Consider the following 16,894-nt stretch of genomic DNA (forward strand, 5'->3'; position numbering starts at 1 on the left):
TTTTGTGTCTTTTCTTTTTGGTCATTTTGTTTCCTTTTTTGGTCATTTTGTTTCTTTTTTGGGCCATTTTGTGTCTTTTCTTTTTGGTCATTTTGTTTCTTTTTTGGGCCATTTTGTGTCTTTTCTTTTTGGTCATTTTGTTTCTTTTTTGGGCCATTTTGTGTCTTTTCTTTTTGGTCATTTTGTGGTAATTTTTTGGTATTTTGTTTCCTTTTTTGGTCATTTTGTTTCCTTTTTTTGGTCATTGTGTTTCCTTTTTTGGTGATTTTGTTTCTTTTTTGGGCCATTTTGTGTCTTTTCTTTTTGGTCATTTTGTTTCTATTTTGACAGTTGTTTTTTGCAGTGCTGCTTGCAGCTTAAATCCATCCTGTTTCAAGAGTTAATTTCTCATTTTAAACTCAGTCTGACACTGACAGATATCACTATTGGCTTTCATTTCATCTGCAGCTTTGTAAACCTTACAGAATGGCTTGTAAATTGAAATAAACTCAAAGTAAATTGAATTAAACTGGAATTATCCTCTAAGCTGTATCCGAGCTGGAACGGCCCACCTATCTTTTGTGCTGTGGAGCCTCACCTCACATCAAAGGCAGCATTTATCTGGGAACAATGCTGACTGTTAGCAGTGCTGCACTGGGCCTGTGTAACTGTGTAACAGAGACTCAGTGAAGCAGACAAGAGTGCTGGGAGAATGGTGGAGTCGGAGCGCAGCAGGGCCGGGACCACAAACTGGGGCAAACACATGTCATACGACTCAGCAGAAGGCTGAGCTGGAAAATCAACAAAAGGAGAGCCAGTGGACTGCAGGATTACAAACCACTCCACCTAGTTGGTAAGCAAAGAGCGTCATGAACACACACACCATCCAGGAGCAGGACACATCGTTCAGAGTTCAGTTTGTAGTTCCCTTACACCGCTCGGCCCTTAAGTGCAGCCGAAACTTATTTTGGTCATTTTGTGTCTTTTGTTGTGTCTTTTTTAGTTATTTTGTGTCTTTTGGGTCATTTTGTTGTGACTTTTTTAGTTATTTTGTGTCTTTTGGGTCATTTTGTGTCTTTTTTTGGTCATTTTGTGTCTTTTTTTAGTCATTTTGTGTCTTTTTTTTGTCATTTTGTGTCTTTTTTTAGTCATTTTGTGTCTTTTTTTTGGTCATTTTGTGTCCTTTTTTTGGTCATTTTGTGTCTTTTTTTAAGTCATTATGTGTCTTTTTTAGTCATTTTGTGTCTTTTTTAGTCATTTTGTGTCTTTTTTTAGTCATTTTGTGTCTTTTTTAAAGTCATTTTGTGTCTTTTCTTGGTCATTTTGTGTCTTTTCTTGGTCATTTTGTGTCTTTTTTTTTTTAGTCATTCTGTCTTCTCATTTTGTGTCTTTTTGTGCCTTTTTGTCATTTTGTGTCTTTTGTTGTGTCTTTTTTAGTTATTTTGTGTCTTTTTGGTCATTTTGTTGTGTCTTTTTTAGTTATTTTGTGTCTTTTTGGTCATTTTGTTGTGTCTTTTTTAGTTATTTTGTGTCTTTTTGGTCATTTTGTTGTGTCTTTTTTAGTTATTTTGTGTCTTGTTGGTCATTTTGTGTCTTTTTGTGTCTTTTTTTAGTCATTTTGTGCCTTTTTTGGGTCATTTTGTGTCTTTTTTAGTCCTTTAGTCCAACATTAAATGTGATTGATATGTGATATGATTTACTGCACATTTGGCGGCTCCAACACAGCAGCAGTGAGGTTATAAGTGATGAAGACGTACTGGCCTCAGCAGTCTGCAGGACACATCGTTTAGAGTTCAGTTTGTACTTCCCTTACACCGCTCGGCCCTTAAGTGCAGCCGAAACTAGAACTTAGAGATGAGGAAATTTAATTTGGCTGCATAAATGACCGTCTAGGTGGAGCTTTACTTGATTAATATCTCGGGGAGAAGTATAGCTGCGGCCTCAAAGACACATTTTGCTTTTAAATCAGGGGTCTCAAACTGAAATACCTCGGGCCGCTGGAGGCAGTATCAAAATGACCCAAAGAAGACACAAAATTACAAAAAAAAAGAGACAAAATGACCAAAAAAACACTAAATTACTTAAAAAAAGATACAAAATGACCAAAAGAAGACACAAAATTGCTAAAAAAAGACACAAAATGACCAAAGAAGATACAAAATGACCAAAAGAAGACACAAAATTGCTAAAAAAAGACACAAAATGACCAAAGAAGATACAAAATGACCAAAAAAAAGACAGAATTACTAAAAACAAGACACAAAATGACTGAAAAAACACTAAATTACTTTAAAAAGACACAAAATGACCAAAAAAAGACACAAAATTACTAAAAAAGACACAAAATGACCAAAGAAGACACAAAATTACAAAAAAAAGACACAAAATGACTGAAAAAAACACTAAAATACTTTAAAAAGACACAAGATGACCAAAAAAGACACAAAATGACCCTTAAACAGGGATTGATAAAAAACTATATGACCTATTGAAACGTGGATTAATACACCGATACACAAGACTTGTGTCTACTGTTTAAAGTTTAAATGGAGTCTCTAGGTGAAATTATGCCGGAGAAGTAGACGTTTAGAAATCTTCAATTATTGTTCTTTTTCGCTCATGCATAAAAAAGGGCTTAATTCAAGTGATTGTCCTCAAATTAAGATTATCTCCTTCTAATTTTGGATCTGGACACATATCCAGGAAAAGGATGCCCACAACTTTGGCAACAGAGCATGCTTTTACTTTTACTTGGCTTCATATCTTTTACTTCTTTATAGATATGTTGGAAAAAATGTGTTGTGAAAGAATGGAGGTACCTTAAAGAAGCTGGAAACAGTTCAGAGGGACTCAAGCTATTTAAATTCCTAGCACAACATTCCTAGTTGTTATCTGCAACACCTCCAACGCCTTTCAGCTGTTTTGTCTGTGACACTAGATTTTATTATACCCTAATACAGCTATTCTCAACCTTGGGGTGCCGACCCCATTTGGGGTCGCGAGATGATTTCTAGGGGTCGCCAAATCTTTTTTTGGTCATTTTGTGTCTTTTTTTGGTCATTTTGTTTCCTTTTTCTGGTCATTTTGTTTCTTTTTTGGGTCATTTTGGGTCTTTTTTTGGTCATTTTGTGTATTTTTGGTCAATTTGTGTCTTTTTGTGGTCATTTTTTGTCATTTTGTTGTCAATTTGTGTCTTTTTTGATCATTTTGTTGTCAATTTGTGTCTTTTTTGATCATTTTGTTTCCTTTTTTTGGTCATTTTTGTTTCTTTTTTGGGTCATTTTGTGTCTTTTTTTGGTCATTTTGTGTCTTTTTGGTCAATTTGTGTCTTTTTGTGGTAATTTTTTGTAATTTTTTGATCATTTTGTTTCATTTTTTTGGTCATTTTGTCTTTTTTGGTCAATTTGTGGTCATTTTTTGTCATTTTGTGGTCAATTTGAGTCCTTTTTTGCTTAATTTGATGTTTTAGTTGTTGTCTGCTTCATTATTTGTCCAAAATGTGTCGTATCGACTGAGTTTGTCTGATCTGAACTGTGAGATTCTGTTCAGTGAGACAACATGATGTTAGATTGGGGGTCGAGACTCAAAAAGGTTGAGAACTAACTGCCTTAAGGAAGCTGGAAACAGTTCAGAGGGACTCAAGCTATTTAAATTCGTAGCACATCGTCGACACGATGCTGTTGTTATCTGCAACACCTCCAACGCCTTTCAGCTGCTTTGTCTGTGACACTAGATTTTATTATACCCTAATACAGCTATTCTCAACCTTGGGGTCCCGACCCCAATTGGGGTCGCGAGATGATTTCTGGGGGTCGCCAAATCTTTTTTTGGTCATTTTGTGTCTTTTTTTTGGTCATTTTGTTTCCTTTTTTTGGTCATTTTGTTTCTTTTTTGGGTCATTTTGTGTCTTTTTTTGGTCATTTTGTGTCTTTTTGGTCAATTTGTGATCATTTTGTTGTCAATTTGTGTCTTTTTTGATCATTTTGTTTCCTTTTTTTGGTAATTTTGTTTCTTTTTTGGGCCTTTTTGTGTCAATTTGTGTCTTTTTTTGGTCATTTTGTTTCCTTTTTTTGGTCGTTTTGTTTCTTCTTTGGGTCATTTTGTGTCTTTTTTTGGTCATTTTGTGTCTTTTTGGTCAATTTGTGTCTTTTTGTGGTCATTTTTTGTCATTTTGTGTCTTTTTTGATCATTTTGTTTCCTTTTATTGGTCATTTTGTTTCTTTTTTGGGCCTTTTTGTGTCAATTTGTGTCTTTTTTGGTCATTTTGTTTCCTTTTTTGGGTCATTTTGTTTCTTTTTTGGGTCATTTTGGGTCTTTTTTTGGTCATTTTGTGTATTTTTGGTCAATTTGTGTCTTTTTGTGGTCATTTTTTGTCATTTTGTTGTCAATTTGTGTCTTTTTTGATCATTTTGTTTCCTTTTATTGGTCATTTTGTTTCTTTTTTGGGCCTTTTTGTGTCTTTGTGTCTTTTTTTGGTCATTTTGTGGTCAATTTGAGTCCTTTTTTGCTTAATTTTATGTAATTTTTTTGGTAATTTTGTGTCTTTTTTGATCATTTTGTGTCATTTTGTGGTCAATTTGATTCTTTTTTGGGTAATTTTGTGTCTTTTCTGACAAATCCCAAAGTATCAATTGGGGGTCGAGACTCAAAAAGGTTGAGAACTAACTGCCTTAAGGAAGCTGGAAACAGTTCAGAGGGACTCAAGCAATTTAAATTCCTAACACAGCGTCGACACGATGCTGTTGTTATCTGCAACACCTCCAACGCCTTTCAGCTGCTTTGTCTGTGACACTCCATTTTTTATTCCCTAATATAAGCAAACAAGTTTACACCTTTCTGGCCCATTACCCGTCTCTCTGTCCTGATGTGAATTTGAATCTCCAGCAGTTGACCCAGTGCATGCTGGACCAACCTCAGGGAGAAGTGACATAACAGGAGGATTAAGATAGCAGCTTTGATGAGGATTAGAAACCCTCAGCACCTTCATCACACACACTGATTACCCACTTAGAGCTAATGATCCTTTTAAGACATGGGTCTCAAACTCGCGGCCCGCGGGCCAATTGTGGCCCTCGTGACTTTACCGTGTTGTGTGTGGAAGGTCCCTTTAATTACTTTTTGGGGGGTAATTTAGTCTTTTAATAACTTTGTGTCTTTTTTAAATAATTGTGTGTCTTTTTTTGGTAATTTTGTGTCTTCTTTGGTAATTTTGTGTCTTTTTTAATAATTGTGTGTCTTTTTTTGGTCATTTTGTGTCTTTTTTTGGTCATTTTGTGTCTTTTTTTGGTCATTTTGTGCCTTTTAAAAAAATAATTTTGTGTATTTTCTGGTAATTTTTATGTCTCTTTAAAATAAATTTGTGTCTTTTTTAGTCATTTTGTGTATATTTTTGGCCATTTTGTGAGTTGTTTTGGGTCATTTTGTGTCTTTTAAAAATATTTTTGTGTCTTTTTTATTCTGTGTCTTTTTTTTTGGTCATTTTGTTTCTTTTTTTTCTGTCATTTTTGTGTCTTTTTTTGGTCATTGTGATACTGCCTCCAGTGGCCCCCAGGTAATTTGAGTTTGAGACCCCTGTTTTAAGAGCACTAGACATTAAAAAAGAAACCTGTGCATCCTGGATTATATTATTCTATCGTCGTTATTAATTCTGTTTGAAGGGGAAAAACTTCACGAAACCACGTCTCGTCTTGGCTGAACCAAAGAAAAATGAGTCAATGGCATCAATGGAATGTCAACTCTCATGCAGCGGGGAAGTCGGCTTGCTTTCTTGGCCCTCCAGTCTTTTTCAAAGCATTCTCTTTAAGCGTACGCCAGCTTCAATGAGCGTCTCACAGAGTTAGCGCTAACTCCTGGGAGATGAAGGAAGCTGGTGCCCTGGAAAAGCCAAACTCTTCAAAGGCTCGTGTGGTTGTTCCTCTGGAGGAAGTGATGTAATCACAGAAATGTCTCCTGTCTTGACAGTTTACGGGGGAAGGTGGAAGCTGGGGAGCTCCACGGAGAAGGCAAGAAAAAACAAAAAAACTAGGTTGACAGGAATTAGATAAAACTTGTAAAAGAAAATGCTAATTTTTTAAAGAAAATAGCAATGCTGTGTAGGCAGGGTGGTGGACTCACAACAATCTCCAGCCAAATGCTGCTATATTTTCACTACAGGTGATAAACAGTCTTCTCTGCAAGCCATAATGACACATTAGCCGTGTTTCTACTAGGGGGGGAAGTGACCTGTGACCTGATCATAAACAAAGCAGCATGGCTAATTATGCACAGCATCTCCACTGATCATAAACATCGCAATTGTGAATAAACCAGCATCACTAACTGTGCACAGAGTGTCTGGTGCTTGTTGTAAACAAACAGAGATCGCTAAGTGAACACCTCCTGCAGCAGCAGCACATACACACTGTACTGCTGCAGAGCTAACCGTTAGCCTGTTAGCACATGCACACTGTACTGCTACAGAGCTAACTGTTAGCCTGTTAGCACATACACACTTTACTGCTACAGAGCTAACTGTTAGCCTGTTAGCACATACACACTGTACTGCTACAGAGCTAACCGTTAGCCTGTTAGCAAATACACACTGTACTGCTACAGAGCTAACTGTTAGCCTGTTAGCACATACACACTGTACTGCTACAGAGCTAACTGTTAGCCTGTTAGCACATACACACTGTACTGCTACAGAGCTAACTGTAGCTAACTGCCGCTAACTGCCTCATTCCAGGTATTGCCCGGTAGTGGAAACAGCCCTAAAGCCTAAGAAGAAGACATGCACTGCAAAAAAGGTGTGTCTAAAAACAAGATAAACACACTAAATCTGAGGGAAATGATCTTGCTGCATGGACAGATAATTTTACTTGATAATAAGCATGTTGAACGCCTAAAATAAGAAATTAACTCTTAAAACAAATCGAACACTTCAAAATCTAAAGTTGTTTTTATCTAGGTAAGAAACAATCTTGTCTTGTTTTAAGAGTTAATTTCTTATTTTCAAGTGTTCAACATGCTTATTTCTAGATTTAACAATCTTAATTTAAGAAATCTTGTCAAGGTAAATTATCTGTCCATGCAGCAAGATCATTTACTGTTTTATCTGGTTTTTAGACACGCCTTTTTTTTGCAGTGTGAGATAGAGATAAAATCATTACGAATAACAAAAAAAAGACTTGGATTAGAGTGACGAAGCTACAACTAGTGAAGCATCTCGTCTTTGATCAACAGCTGACGCATGACCTGTGTGAGTGTAACAAGAACCAGAAGGGCAGGAAATTATCTCATGCCAAACAAGTCCGGACAAGACCGGAGCTGACAGCCTCCTCGCTGGATCTCTATTTAGGCCTTCAGTAAACAACAGCAGGGGTGTCATCATCATCATCATCATCATCATCATCACGGGCTATTACCACCAGCCACCAAACACCAAACGCTGGTGAATCCTACCGGTGATTCTCATGAACATGGTGCAGCTCATAGCAAAAATCCAAGAGCATTGAATACATTTTTTTTACCCTTTATAACATATACAATCTAAAGTCACTGTTTAATATGAATTTATAATCTATTTTAAACATTTTAAGGTATTTTCTGACATTTTTAGAGACACTGTGAGCAACAAAATTCATTACTGTAACACATTTTTAAATAGAAATAAAAACATTTTTTTTTTTTAAATGTTTCTTTTTTTTCTTGGGCAAGCACTTAAATATCCTCAAGGGTAGCTGGTATCACCAAAATGTATTTTATTAAAATATACACATATTTTAATGCAAACGATTCTATCATTACCGTTTCTCATCAATTTTCATTCAAATGTTGTTCTTTATACATTGTTAAAAAACATTATATTTGATTATATTCTGTTAAATTATACATTTTTAAACAAATGTGTATTTATTTTTATAAAGTATATTAAATATTTATTTTGTATAAGTGTGGGGGAAACCATGACATTTTATATCTGGATGCATTACGGTAATGAATTTGTGAATCAAAAATATGTTAAAAAATTTAGAAAATATTATTTTTGCACAAAACAATGAATTGTGCCTCATTTTTGCGATATTGTTCATTCATATAAAAGTGAAATATATTTAGTTTAATAAAGTATGTCCTTATAATCTTCACAGACAGAACTTAGACTGGCTTCATGAGAATGAGGGTAATATTGCCAATCCAAGCCAGTATTTTCCCAGTAATGTGGTAGTTTTATTACTGAATGGTATCCATGACAAAATCGTTGGCTGTCAACCATAATTACATAACCGAAATATTTCAAATAGTAGGCAAAGTCTGAGGAATTTCTCTGTTAAGTCACATTTATAATCACGGCAATAATATAGGGCTGGGCGATATATCGATATAAAAGATACAAGGGTCAGTGACAAATAAGGGTTGGCAAGATGCCAAATGGTGTAAACACACACAACAAAAAAAATATCAAATACTTCATCCATCTACATTGTATTTAAATGGACATATACATATAATTACTTCATTTTAAAAACATCAAATTACATTTTTTTTGCAGTATTTCTACATTCACATATTTCATCAATATTGAGCAAAACATATTCTAAAAACAACCATTTTTTTCTAAAGTTTTGACAAATTATGTAAAATTTGTTATATACTAAAAAATTATTTTTTATATATACATATATATATATATATATATATATATATATAAGTTACTGGTTACACCAACTGACACTGGGTTGGATCACGTCATTGACCCATATATGGATATATGTTTAAATGTGATATGGAATTATATATTAGATATATTAGACCATATCGCATAAATCGATATAGTTAAAAAAAAAAAAAAACTCTTTCTTTATATATAAATGCTGCCCTTACAAGGGTTTTAGTATATTTAGTTCTTTTGTAATGTTTGTTATACTTTTCTCAGAAAAAGATTGGCCTATTTTATTTCATAGGCTATTTTTATTTAAGATATTTTTTATTTAAATGTGCACTGTACTCCTATATACATATAATTATTATACAGTATTTATGTTCACTTAAATAAACGGTTTCAATAAAACTACTTGTGACTACTACTACTTCGTGATAAAAACATTGGGATATATATATATTGTTTATCGATATTCAGCCTAAATATATCGGGACATGACATTTTGTCCATATCGCCCAGCCCTACAATAACAGTATATTTGCCCTTGTGAATGTTTGTGGCATCAACAACATGTTGTGGTCCATTTGTGCACAATCTGAAACCAAAGGAGAGCTACAACCCCCAGGAAAACTTACAAAATCTGTCCTTCCGCTAACAATGACTCGTGTCCAATGTGACACCAAGAAAAGGTGTTATAATGTTGTCTTAAGTGGGCCAGGCTGTTCTCTGCCACTTCACTCTCTCCATTATTTGCCAAAGTGTCTTATTTCTGTCATTTCTTTCTGTTCCATTAGACTCAGAATTGCTTTTATTGTCATTGCACAGAATAACAAGTACTAGGACTAGAACGAAATTAGCAATCAACCCGTCCAAACATACTTAACACACACATACAATATGACAAAGAGGTGGACAGGATGAAAGAAAAGAAATACAGCATAACTTGAGGAGACGGGAGGAAAAACCTCGGCAAGAGGTGCCTACTTGTCCGTCTCCGCTTTGGTTTTGCTCACAATTCTATTTACTTGTTTGTAATAGATGTTTGTAATCTAAAATGTACGTTTCAAGACACTCCAAAAAATATCCTGGAGCAAGAAAAAGCAGGACTTGCATGCTTAATTTCATTTAAACATCATGAATTATGCTTGTGAATTTTAGCATTTGCTACTAGATGTTTCAATGTACAAATCAGTGATTCTCTTGAGGAAAATATTCCAGGGAAAATTCTGTTTGTCAAAAGTATCGATACTCAAAAATGTATCGATACTTAAACGTTGTATCCTGGTACAATACTCATTTTCAAAAGTATCAAGTATCTGAAGCTTGTTATCATAGTTGCAGTTTCTTTTTGCACAACTGTTTTTTATTATAAATATTTAACCTGTGGTTCTGTTGCATTTTTCTTGTTAATAAAAATATTTCTGTTAAATTTTGGCGTCTTTGTATTTATCCTTGTGATATTGAAAATGGTATTGAGTATCGAATATTTTCGGTATCGGTATCGAGTTAAAAATTTTCGTATCATGACAACCCTACTCATGAATTTAAGTATTTGCTACTAGATGTTTGAACGTACAAATAAGTGATACTCTTGAGGAAAATATTCTCTGGAAAATTCTGTTTCAGAACATACTGTGCTGCAGACATGCTATATTCTTTTTTTTTTTCAGAGCAGCAACATTGAGATTAAAGACTTCAACATGACACAAGAGGAATCAAATGTCTAAAAACACAATAAGTCAACACTGTATTGGTCTTTTACATAGAAGTTAAATGTAACCAAAGCTGTAACCCTTTTGTTGTTGTTATTTATTTCTACTTAAAAATGTGTTACGGTAATGAATTTTGTTGCTCACAGTGTCTCTAAAAATGTCAGAAAATACTTTCTTTTTTTTAAAATACATTATAAATTAAACAGTGACTTTAGATTTTATGTTATAAAGGGTCAAAGAAAACATGTATTCAATGCTCTTGCTTCTTTTCCTCCAGCACACGATGTTTCTGGAGATATCAGGGTATTTTGTTACATACAGTAGCTCCGACTGTTGCATCCATCACTGCCTCGACGGTGGCAGTGATGATAATCAGAGCTTATTACACAACTAAACTGTATATACTGTATATATATATATATATATATGTGATATTTTCTAATAATATATATATATGATATTTTCTAACTCTCTTTTTGTCCACATTTTTAATGGCTGTATTTTACTTAACTCATTCTCAATACAGTGTTTAATTCATAATAATTGGCTTTCAGACAGTAATATGCTCTATTTACAAAAAAAATCACTGCATTGTATAATGCAACAATATTGCAACTAGCTTCAGCACTATACTGTGTTTTAGTCTACTGTAAAAATCAATGAAATGCAGGATTTTACTGTAATTCAGTATGTGGTTTTATCACAGTAACATGCTGTAAATAAAGTAAATAACAGTAGAGGAACTGTTAAATTAACAGTAGAATGCTGCAACCCTGCTGCCAGTATTCTACTGTTAATTTACAAGACGATTGTTTACAGTGTATGCTCAGTCACTCTGGATGTAAACACTTATCAAACTGATCAAATGTAAAAACGTCCATGTAAATAAGTCACGGAGGCAACATTTCTACAAGTAGAACAACAATAAACAAGCTACAATGTATCCACCAAGGTCAGGCTCGCCAGAAACACAGTAAACAAACTCCTGGTCACCGGAGACCAGCTCTTCATTTTTTTTTTTTTTTTCCCCTACCTGCTGTTCTCTCTGCGCTCCGCCAGCATCTCAACTCATCAGCAGGAAAACAGAACAAAAAAAAAGAAAAAAAAAAGGCAGAAATATTCCACTGGATAGCAAAGACTGACTCCTCTCCCTCTCCCAACTGTCGTCTTTCTGATGAGCAAAAAAAAAAGACGACGACAATGGTGTCATGCCTTCCTCCTCACGGCGGCGTGGAAAGAGGAGAGGCTGAGCGCCGAGGCATGGCCCGTCGTCTTCGCTGGCAGTGCCAGAGGCTTTGTTCGCCAGCCAGCGCCGCGCTCTCTGTGTGTGTGTGTGTGTGTGTGTGGCCTGCCGGGACTGGCACAGCTGATCCCCCCCTGACACCGGTGGGTGGGTGGGTGGGGTGTACTGGGCTTTGGAGGAAGAGGAGGATGTGTGTGGGGGGGGGGGGGGCTACGGCCGTCACAGCGAGAGGATCGTACCATTCGGATCGGGAAGTGAGGGGGGGGGGGGACGAGCAGAAGTAAGCACCATTATAAATTCATCTTGTGGGGATTTAGACGTCGTTATTTACAGCCAAGCTCTGTGTGTTCACATTAACTTTGCATTATTATGATTTTTACACACATATATGCAGCGTGTCAACCTTAAACTAACAATTTATAAACAAAGACGGACATATTGACATCAGATACATTGATTAAGCATATTTAGTTATTTTGTAATGTTCGTTATTCTTTTCTCATATAAATATATTTATTTCAGAAAAAGATTGGCCTATTTTATTTCATAGGCTATTTTAGGGCTGGGCGATATGGACCAAATGTCAAATCCTGATATATTTGGGCTGAATATCGATATATGATATATATCCTGATATTTTTATCCCAAAGTGAGAGCAAATGTTCAGTCAAAGCCAAATATGATATTTGGATGGAGGAAAGGAAAAAAAAGGTACTCCTGTTGTTGTACAGTATTTATATTTTACTTAAATAAACGGTTTTAATAAAAACTACTTGTGACATGTCATATTTTACTTTGACTGAACATTTGCTCTCACTTTGCCATAAAAAATATTGCAATATATATCAATATTCAGACTAAATATATCGGGATATGACTTTTGGTCCATATCGCCCAGCCCTACTTCATGTTCAATTCATCTATTTCTGCAATTATTTTTTGATTTATTGTTCCCATTAATCCATTAAATATTCTGTGTTTCCAGCTTAAAATGTGAGGATTGGTTGTTTTTCCCCCCTCTGATTTATCTTTTTTAATTAAAAATGTAATATGTTTGGACATCGATATAGTTCTTTTTTTCCCCCTTTACTTTAATATGAATGGTTTGTCATATTTAGTTATTTTGTAATGTTCATTAGTCTTTTCCCATATAAATATATTCCAGAAAAAAAGATTGTCTTACTTTATTTCATAGGCTATTTTTTCCCCTCTGATTTATCTTCTTTTTTAAATTAAAAATGTAGTATATCTGGGCTCTGATTGGCTCCAGCCTTCCACTTAATGAATGAATGAATGAATGAATATGTTTGAGTTGGGTGCTTTTTGAAACTTTGCTATCGGTGTTTTCACCATTTTCTGTCAATAAAAATAAGCACCAGTTGCAGCCCAACAGAATAAGTCATTCTCAAATCCGCATTAGGATCATTCCTGCATTTCCAAACCTAAAAAAACAAACAAATAAACTTCAGACTGTAAAATAAAATAAGCCTATCTTTTTTTCTGAATATGACAAACCCTAGTAAGGGCAGCATCTATATATAAATAAAGGACATTTTTTTTAACTATATCGATGTGTACGATATGGTCTAATTCCATATCACTTTTAAAAATATATATCGATATATCACCCAGCCCTAACCTATAGCAAAGTTTCAAATAGCACCCAACCCAAACATAGTCATTCATTCATTAAGTCTGGAGCCAATCCGAGGCCAAAGATATTACATTTTTAATTAAATACAAGATAAATCAGAAGGAGGAAAAACAACAAATCCTTAATATGACAAACCCTAGTAAGGGCAGCATTTATATATAAAGAAAGAAAAAAAATTGAACTATATATCGATATATGGTCTAATCCATATCACATTTAAAAATATATCAATATATCACTCTTGTTGAGAGTGTAGTGCAGGGATTCCCAAAGTGTGGTGCGTGGACCCCTGGGGGTGCGTGAGCTGCTGTTAGGGGGTGCGCGAGATGAAAAATGTAATGGCGGTCTGATAATGACACAATTACATTTTTTCCCCCCCACACAAAAAAGACGTGTTATTAATTAATTAATAAATACAGGCTATTCAATTTTGTGTCATTTTTTGTTAATTTTTGCATCTATTTTGGTCATTTTTGCATCTATTTTTTGGTTGTTTGGTAACTTTTAAATGTGTTTTTGGTCAATTTGTGTCTATTTTGATAATTTTGTGTCATCTTTGGTCATTTTTGCATCTATTTTTGCTTGTTTTTGATCTTATAATGAAGCGTAGAAGAAGTTATCTTCTTGTTCTAGTATCATTTTTCCAACCTGTGTTATGATGATGGGGTCGTGTTCACTCCACGCTCATTTAAATTTGCTGCAATTTTTAAATTTGCTGCAATTCTCAAAATATTATAAAATTTTCCCAACTGATCTGCTCTCTGCCTCTGATCCTGAGCCTGTCATTATCCTCCACCTTTAATATGGCTATAAAAACTCTTATTGCATTTTTTTTTTTTTGAAGGTGTGGGGGATTGGGGGTGCGTCAACCCAGTTGGGACATAGAAGGGGGTGCACGGCTGAAAAAGTTTGGGATCCGCTGGTGTAGTGGAACATCCTGAGAACCAGTGAGTCCTGTGGTTCACTAAGGAGACATTGAAGTGGGGTTTCCAGCAGGGGCACACTGGGCCATATGGAAATGAGGTCAGCGGGGTGGAAGCAGATCATCCACCTCACTGAATGAAGCAAACAGTCTCCTACTCAACATACCACCAGCGGCAACGTCGATTCTACACTCAAAAAAAGTGAGACAACCTGCAGCAGCAGAAGCTTAACTGCAGCCAGGAAACCTGTTGTGTTAGAAGAGCCCGAGGGCTTCTCACAAACCTGAATCACTCTGCAGTTAGGACGTGATTTCAGCTCTTCTCTGCCTCAATTTCATAACTAATGCCAAACTGACAATTACTAATCATGCATGGCTCCTTTTCTATTCAATACGTGGGACATTTGACAATAGAATAGTGATGTTGATCAACAATAACAACCATAAACCCTCCGTGTGATTCTCAATAGTTACGACCATCCGGTGCAGGGTGGAGCAGTCTGTGAAAATCACGGGCAATTAAACACTTTTACAATTAAACTACAGCAATAAACAGAGCTCCCTCAGTCTGTCCAGGGAAACACCACAACCATTACAACATACAGTAAATACTCCAGGTTTATATAGAATCTATTGGAGCAAGGCCCATATATAGGCTGGCCGATATTCCTGTCTATCAGTATTGGTGCACACTACAGGCCAAAAGTTTGGAAGCAAGATCAAATTTGTACCAAGAGATCAGTTTCTACAAAATAAACGTGATTATTATATAAAGAGTCACTTATTAGAACTCATGTTTACTGTAATTATCAGCTCTTTTGGGTTTTTATTGCCAAAATGACTAAAAAAATCTTCAAAATCAAGGATGCACACGCGCATGCACGCGCTCACACACACAATGCCATATATCCATACAGGATTGATGGTGATAAAAGGTCTTAAGTTGCATATAAAACGGAGGCCAAAGATCTTTTTTTAATTACACAGTGACATTAATGATCATTATAGATTAATATGAGGTTAGAGACGCAGCAGGACAGGATGTTCCTCAATAATTAACTTTACTATATATATATATATATATATATATATATATATATACACTACCGGTCAAAAGTTTTAGAACAGCCCAATTTTTCCAGTTTTTTATTGAAATTCAAGCAGTTCAAGTCAAATGAACAGCTTGAAAGGGTACAAAGGTAAGTGGTGAACTGCCAGAGGTAAATAAAAAAAGGTAAGCTTAACCAAAACTGGAAAATAATGTACATTTCAGAATTATACAAGTAGGCCTTTTTCAGGGAACAAGAAATGGGTTAACAACTTAACTCTATGGAGTCTTGGGCTATTTTGTCCATTTTTGAATTATTTTCATGTTGTAAGTCATTTTGTGTCTTTTTTTGGTCATTTTGAGTCTTTTTTAAGTAGTAGTAGTATACATTTGGTCATTTAGTATCTACAGCAGCAGGATGGAGTATCTTGAACATGTATTGATCCAAAATAAACTACACTGCAAGTAACATACAGTGCAAGGGGCTGTTTTTTATTGTTTCGTTATTTAAGGAAAAAGATTTATAGCAGGGAATAATAATAATAATCAGGCTTTGGCTACAGGCAACATTTTCAAAAGGATGGCTTTATATTGGCTTTTATTGGATTTGTTTACATTCATCAGGATAAATTAATTAAGGAATTGTAATTTAACAAAACATTAGCACAAAAATACTGCATGTGTATGCATTCATTGCATACTTGAATATATGTGTGTGTGTACTGACACTGATTTCAGCGCTCTGCTGGTTCTCATTTCCCTCGGGGCTAATTAACAATGATCCTCTCCTGATTTGTGAATGCACGCTGCTTCTTCTCAAGAAAGATGACAACTGGTAAACTGCAACTGAAGTCTGGTGTCTGCTATGGCCTCTTAAGTTAGACACACACACACACACACACACACACACAGTCTCTTTCTATGCAAGGCCTTTTACACGGCCTGAGAAAGCTCACTTGGTGCATTAAAAGGGAAATTAGCATCGGCCTTGTGCTGCATTATCCACAAGACTTTAATGTAGCTACATGGCTACACTTAGTCAATAACAAGCGCCTCACAAAGCACGCTGCTGCTCCCATCGCTCCCTCCGCAGAGAGGGGAATGCATAGATAAAAATATAATCTCAGCTAGTAATCTTTGGTGTGTCTGTATACATTAGTCTCTGTTGATTAAAGCTTTTTTCTCATCCTGTACTGTGAGAAATGCTCTATTTACTTGGAGCCTACAAGGCTTTTTCTGTTTACCAACTTGGCCTCAAGTGCAATACTCTTTGAAATGTTGCAGTTATTTACTTTTGGGCCAATCATTCACAACAATGACTGAAAATTGTTTTTGATAAATTTCACATTTTTAGACATCACTTTGGGCCCTAAATACACATAACAATGGACTCGGGCTGGCTGATGTGACGATACACAGTATGTCATCGAGGTATAAAATATCTATTGTCGAGGCTGTATTTTTCTATGTTGTTTAGAAAAACCAGCAGCCAAACTGGGTTAAAGCAATATTTATGTCATCTGGAAGACTCTTTACAATCTTGTGTGTACAATCTCTAACATGGAGTATACAAAAACAGGCTTTACCATGTGGTTCTTTCATATAAGCCGTGTTTCCTTTAGGAGGAAGAGTGTCCACCGGGAAAGTCTCAGGCCACGCCCTCTCTAAAGTCTCAGGCCACGCCCTCTCTAAAGTCCT

The 16,894-nt window shown here is 35.4% G+C and overlaps 1 protein-coding gene across 1 annotated transcript in view; it reads right to left on the reverse strand.

Annotated features, from left to right (window-relative positions):
- Window positions 1–11,662, reverse strand: part of wdfy3 (WD repeat and FYVE domain containing 3) — a 203,873-nt gene extending 192,211 nt beyond the window's left edge. The window contains 1 exon segment of the mRNA XM_059336480.1: window positions 11,363–11,662. Coding sequence (XP_059192463.1) covers window positions 11,363–11,391 — 29 coding nt within the window. The 5' untranslated portion in view covers window positions 11,392–11,662.
- Window positions 11,663–16,894: the final 5,232 nt, after the last annotated feature.

The sequence above is a fragment of the Centropristis striata genome, chromosome 7, assembly GCF_030273125.1.
Source record: "Centropristis striata isolate RG_2023a ecotype Rhode Island chromosome 7, C.striata_1.0, whole genome shotgun sequence".
NCBI lineage: Eukaryota > Metazoa > Chordata > Actinopteri > Perciformes > Serranidae > Centropristis > Centropristis striata.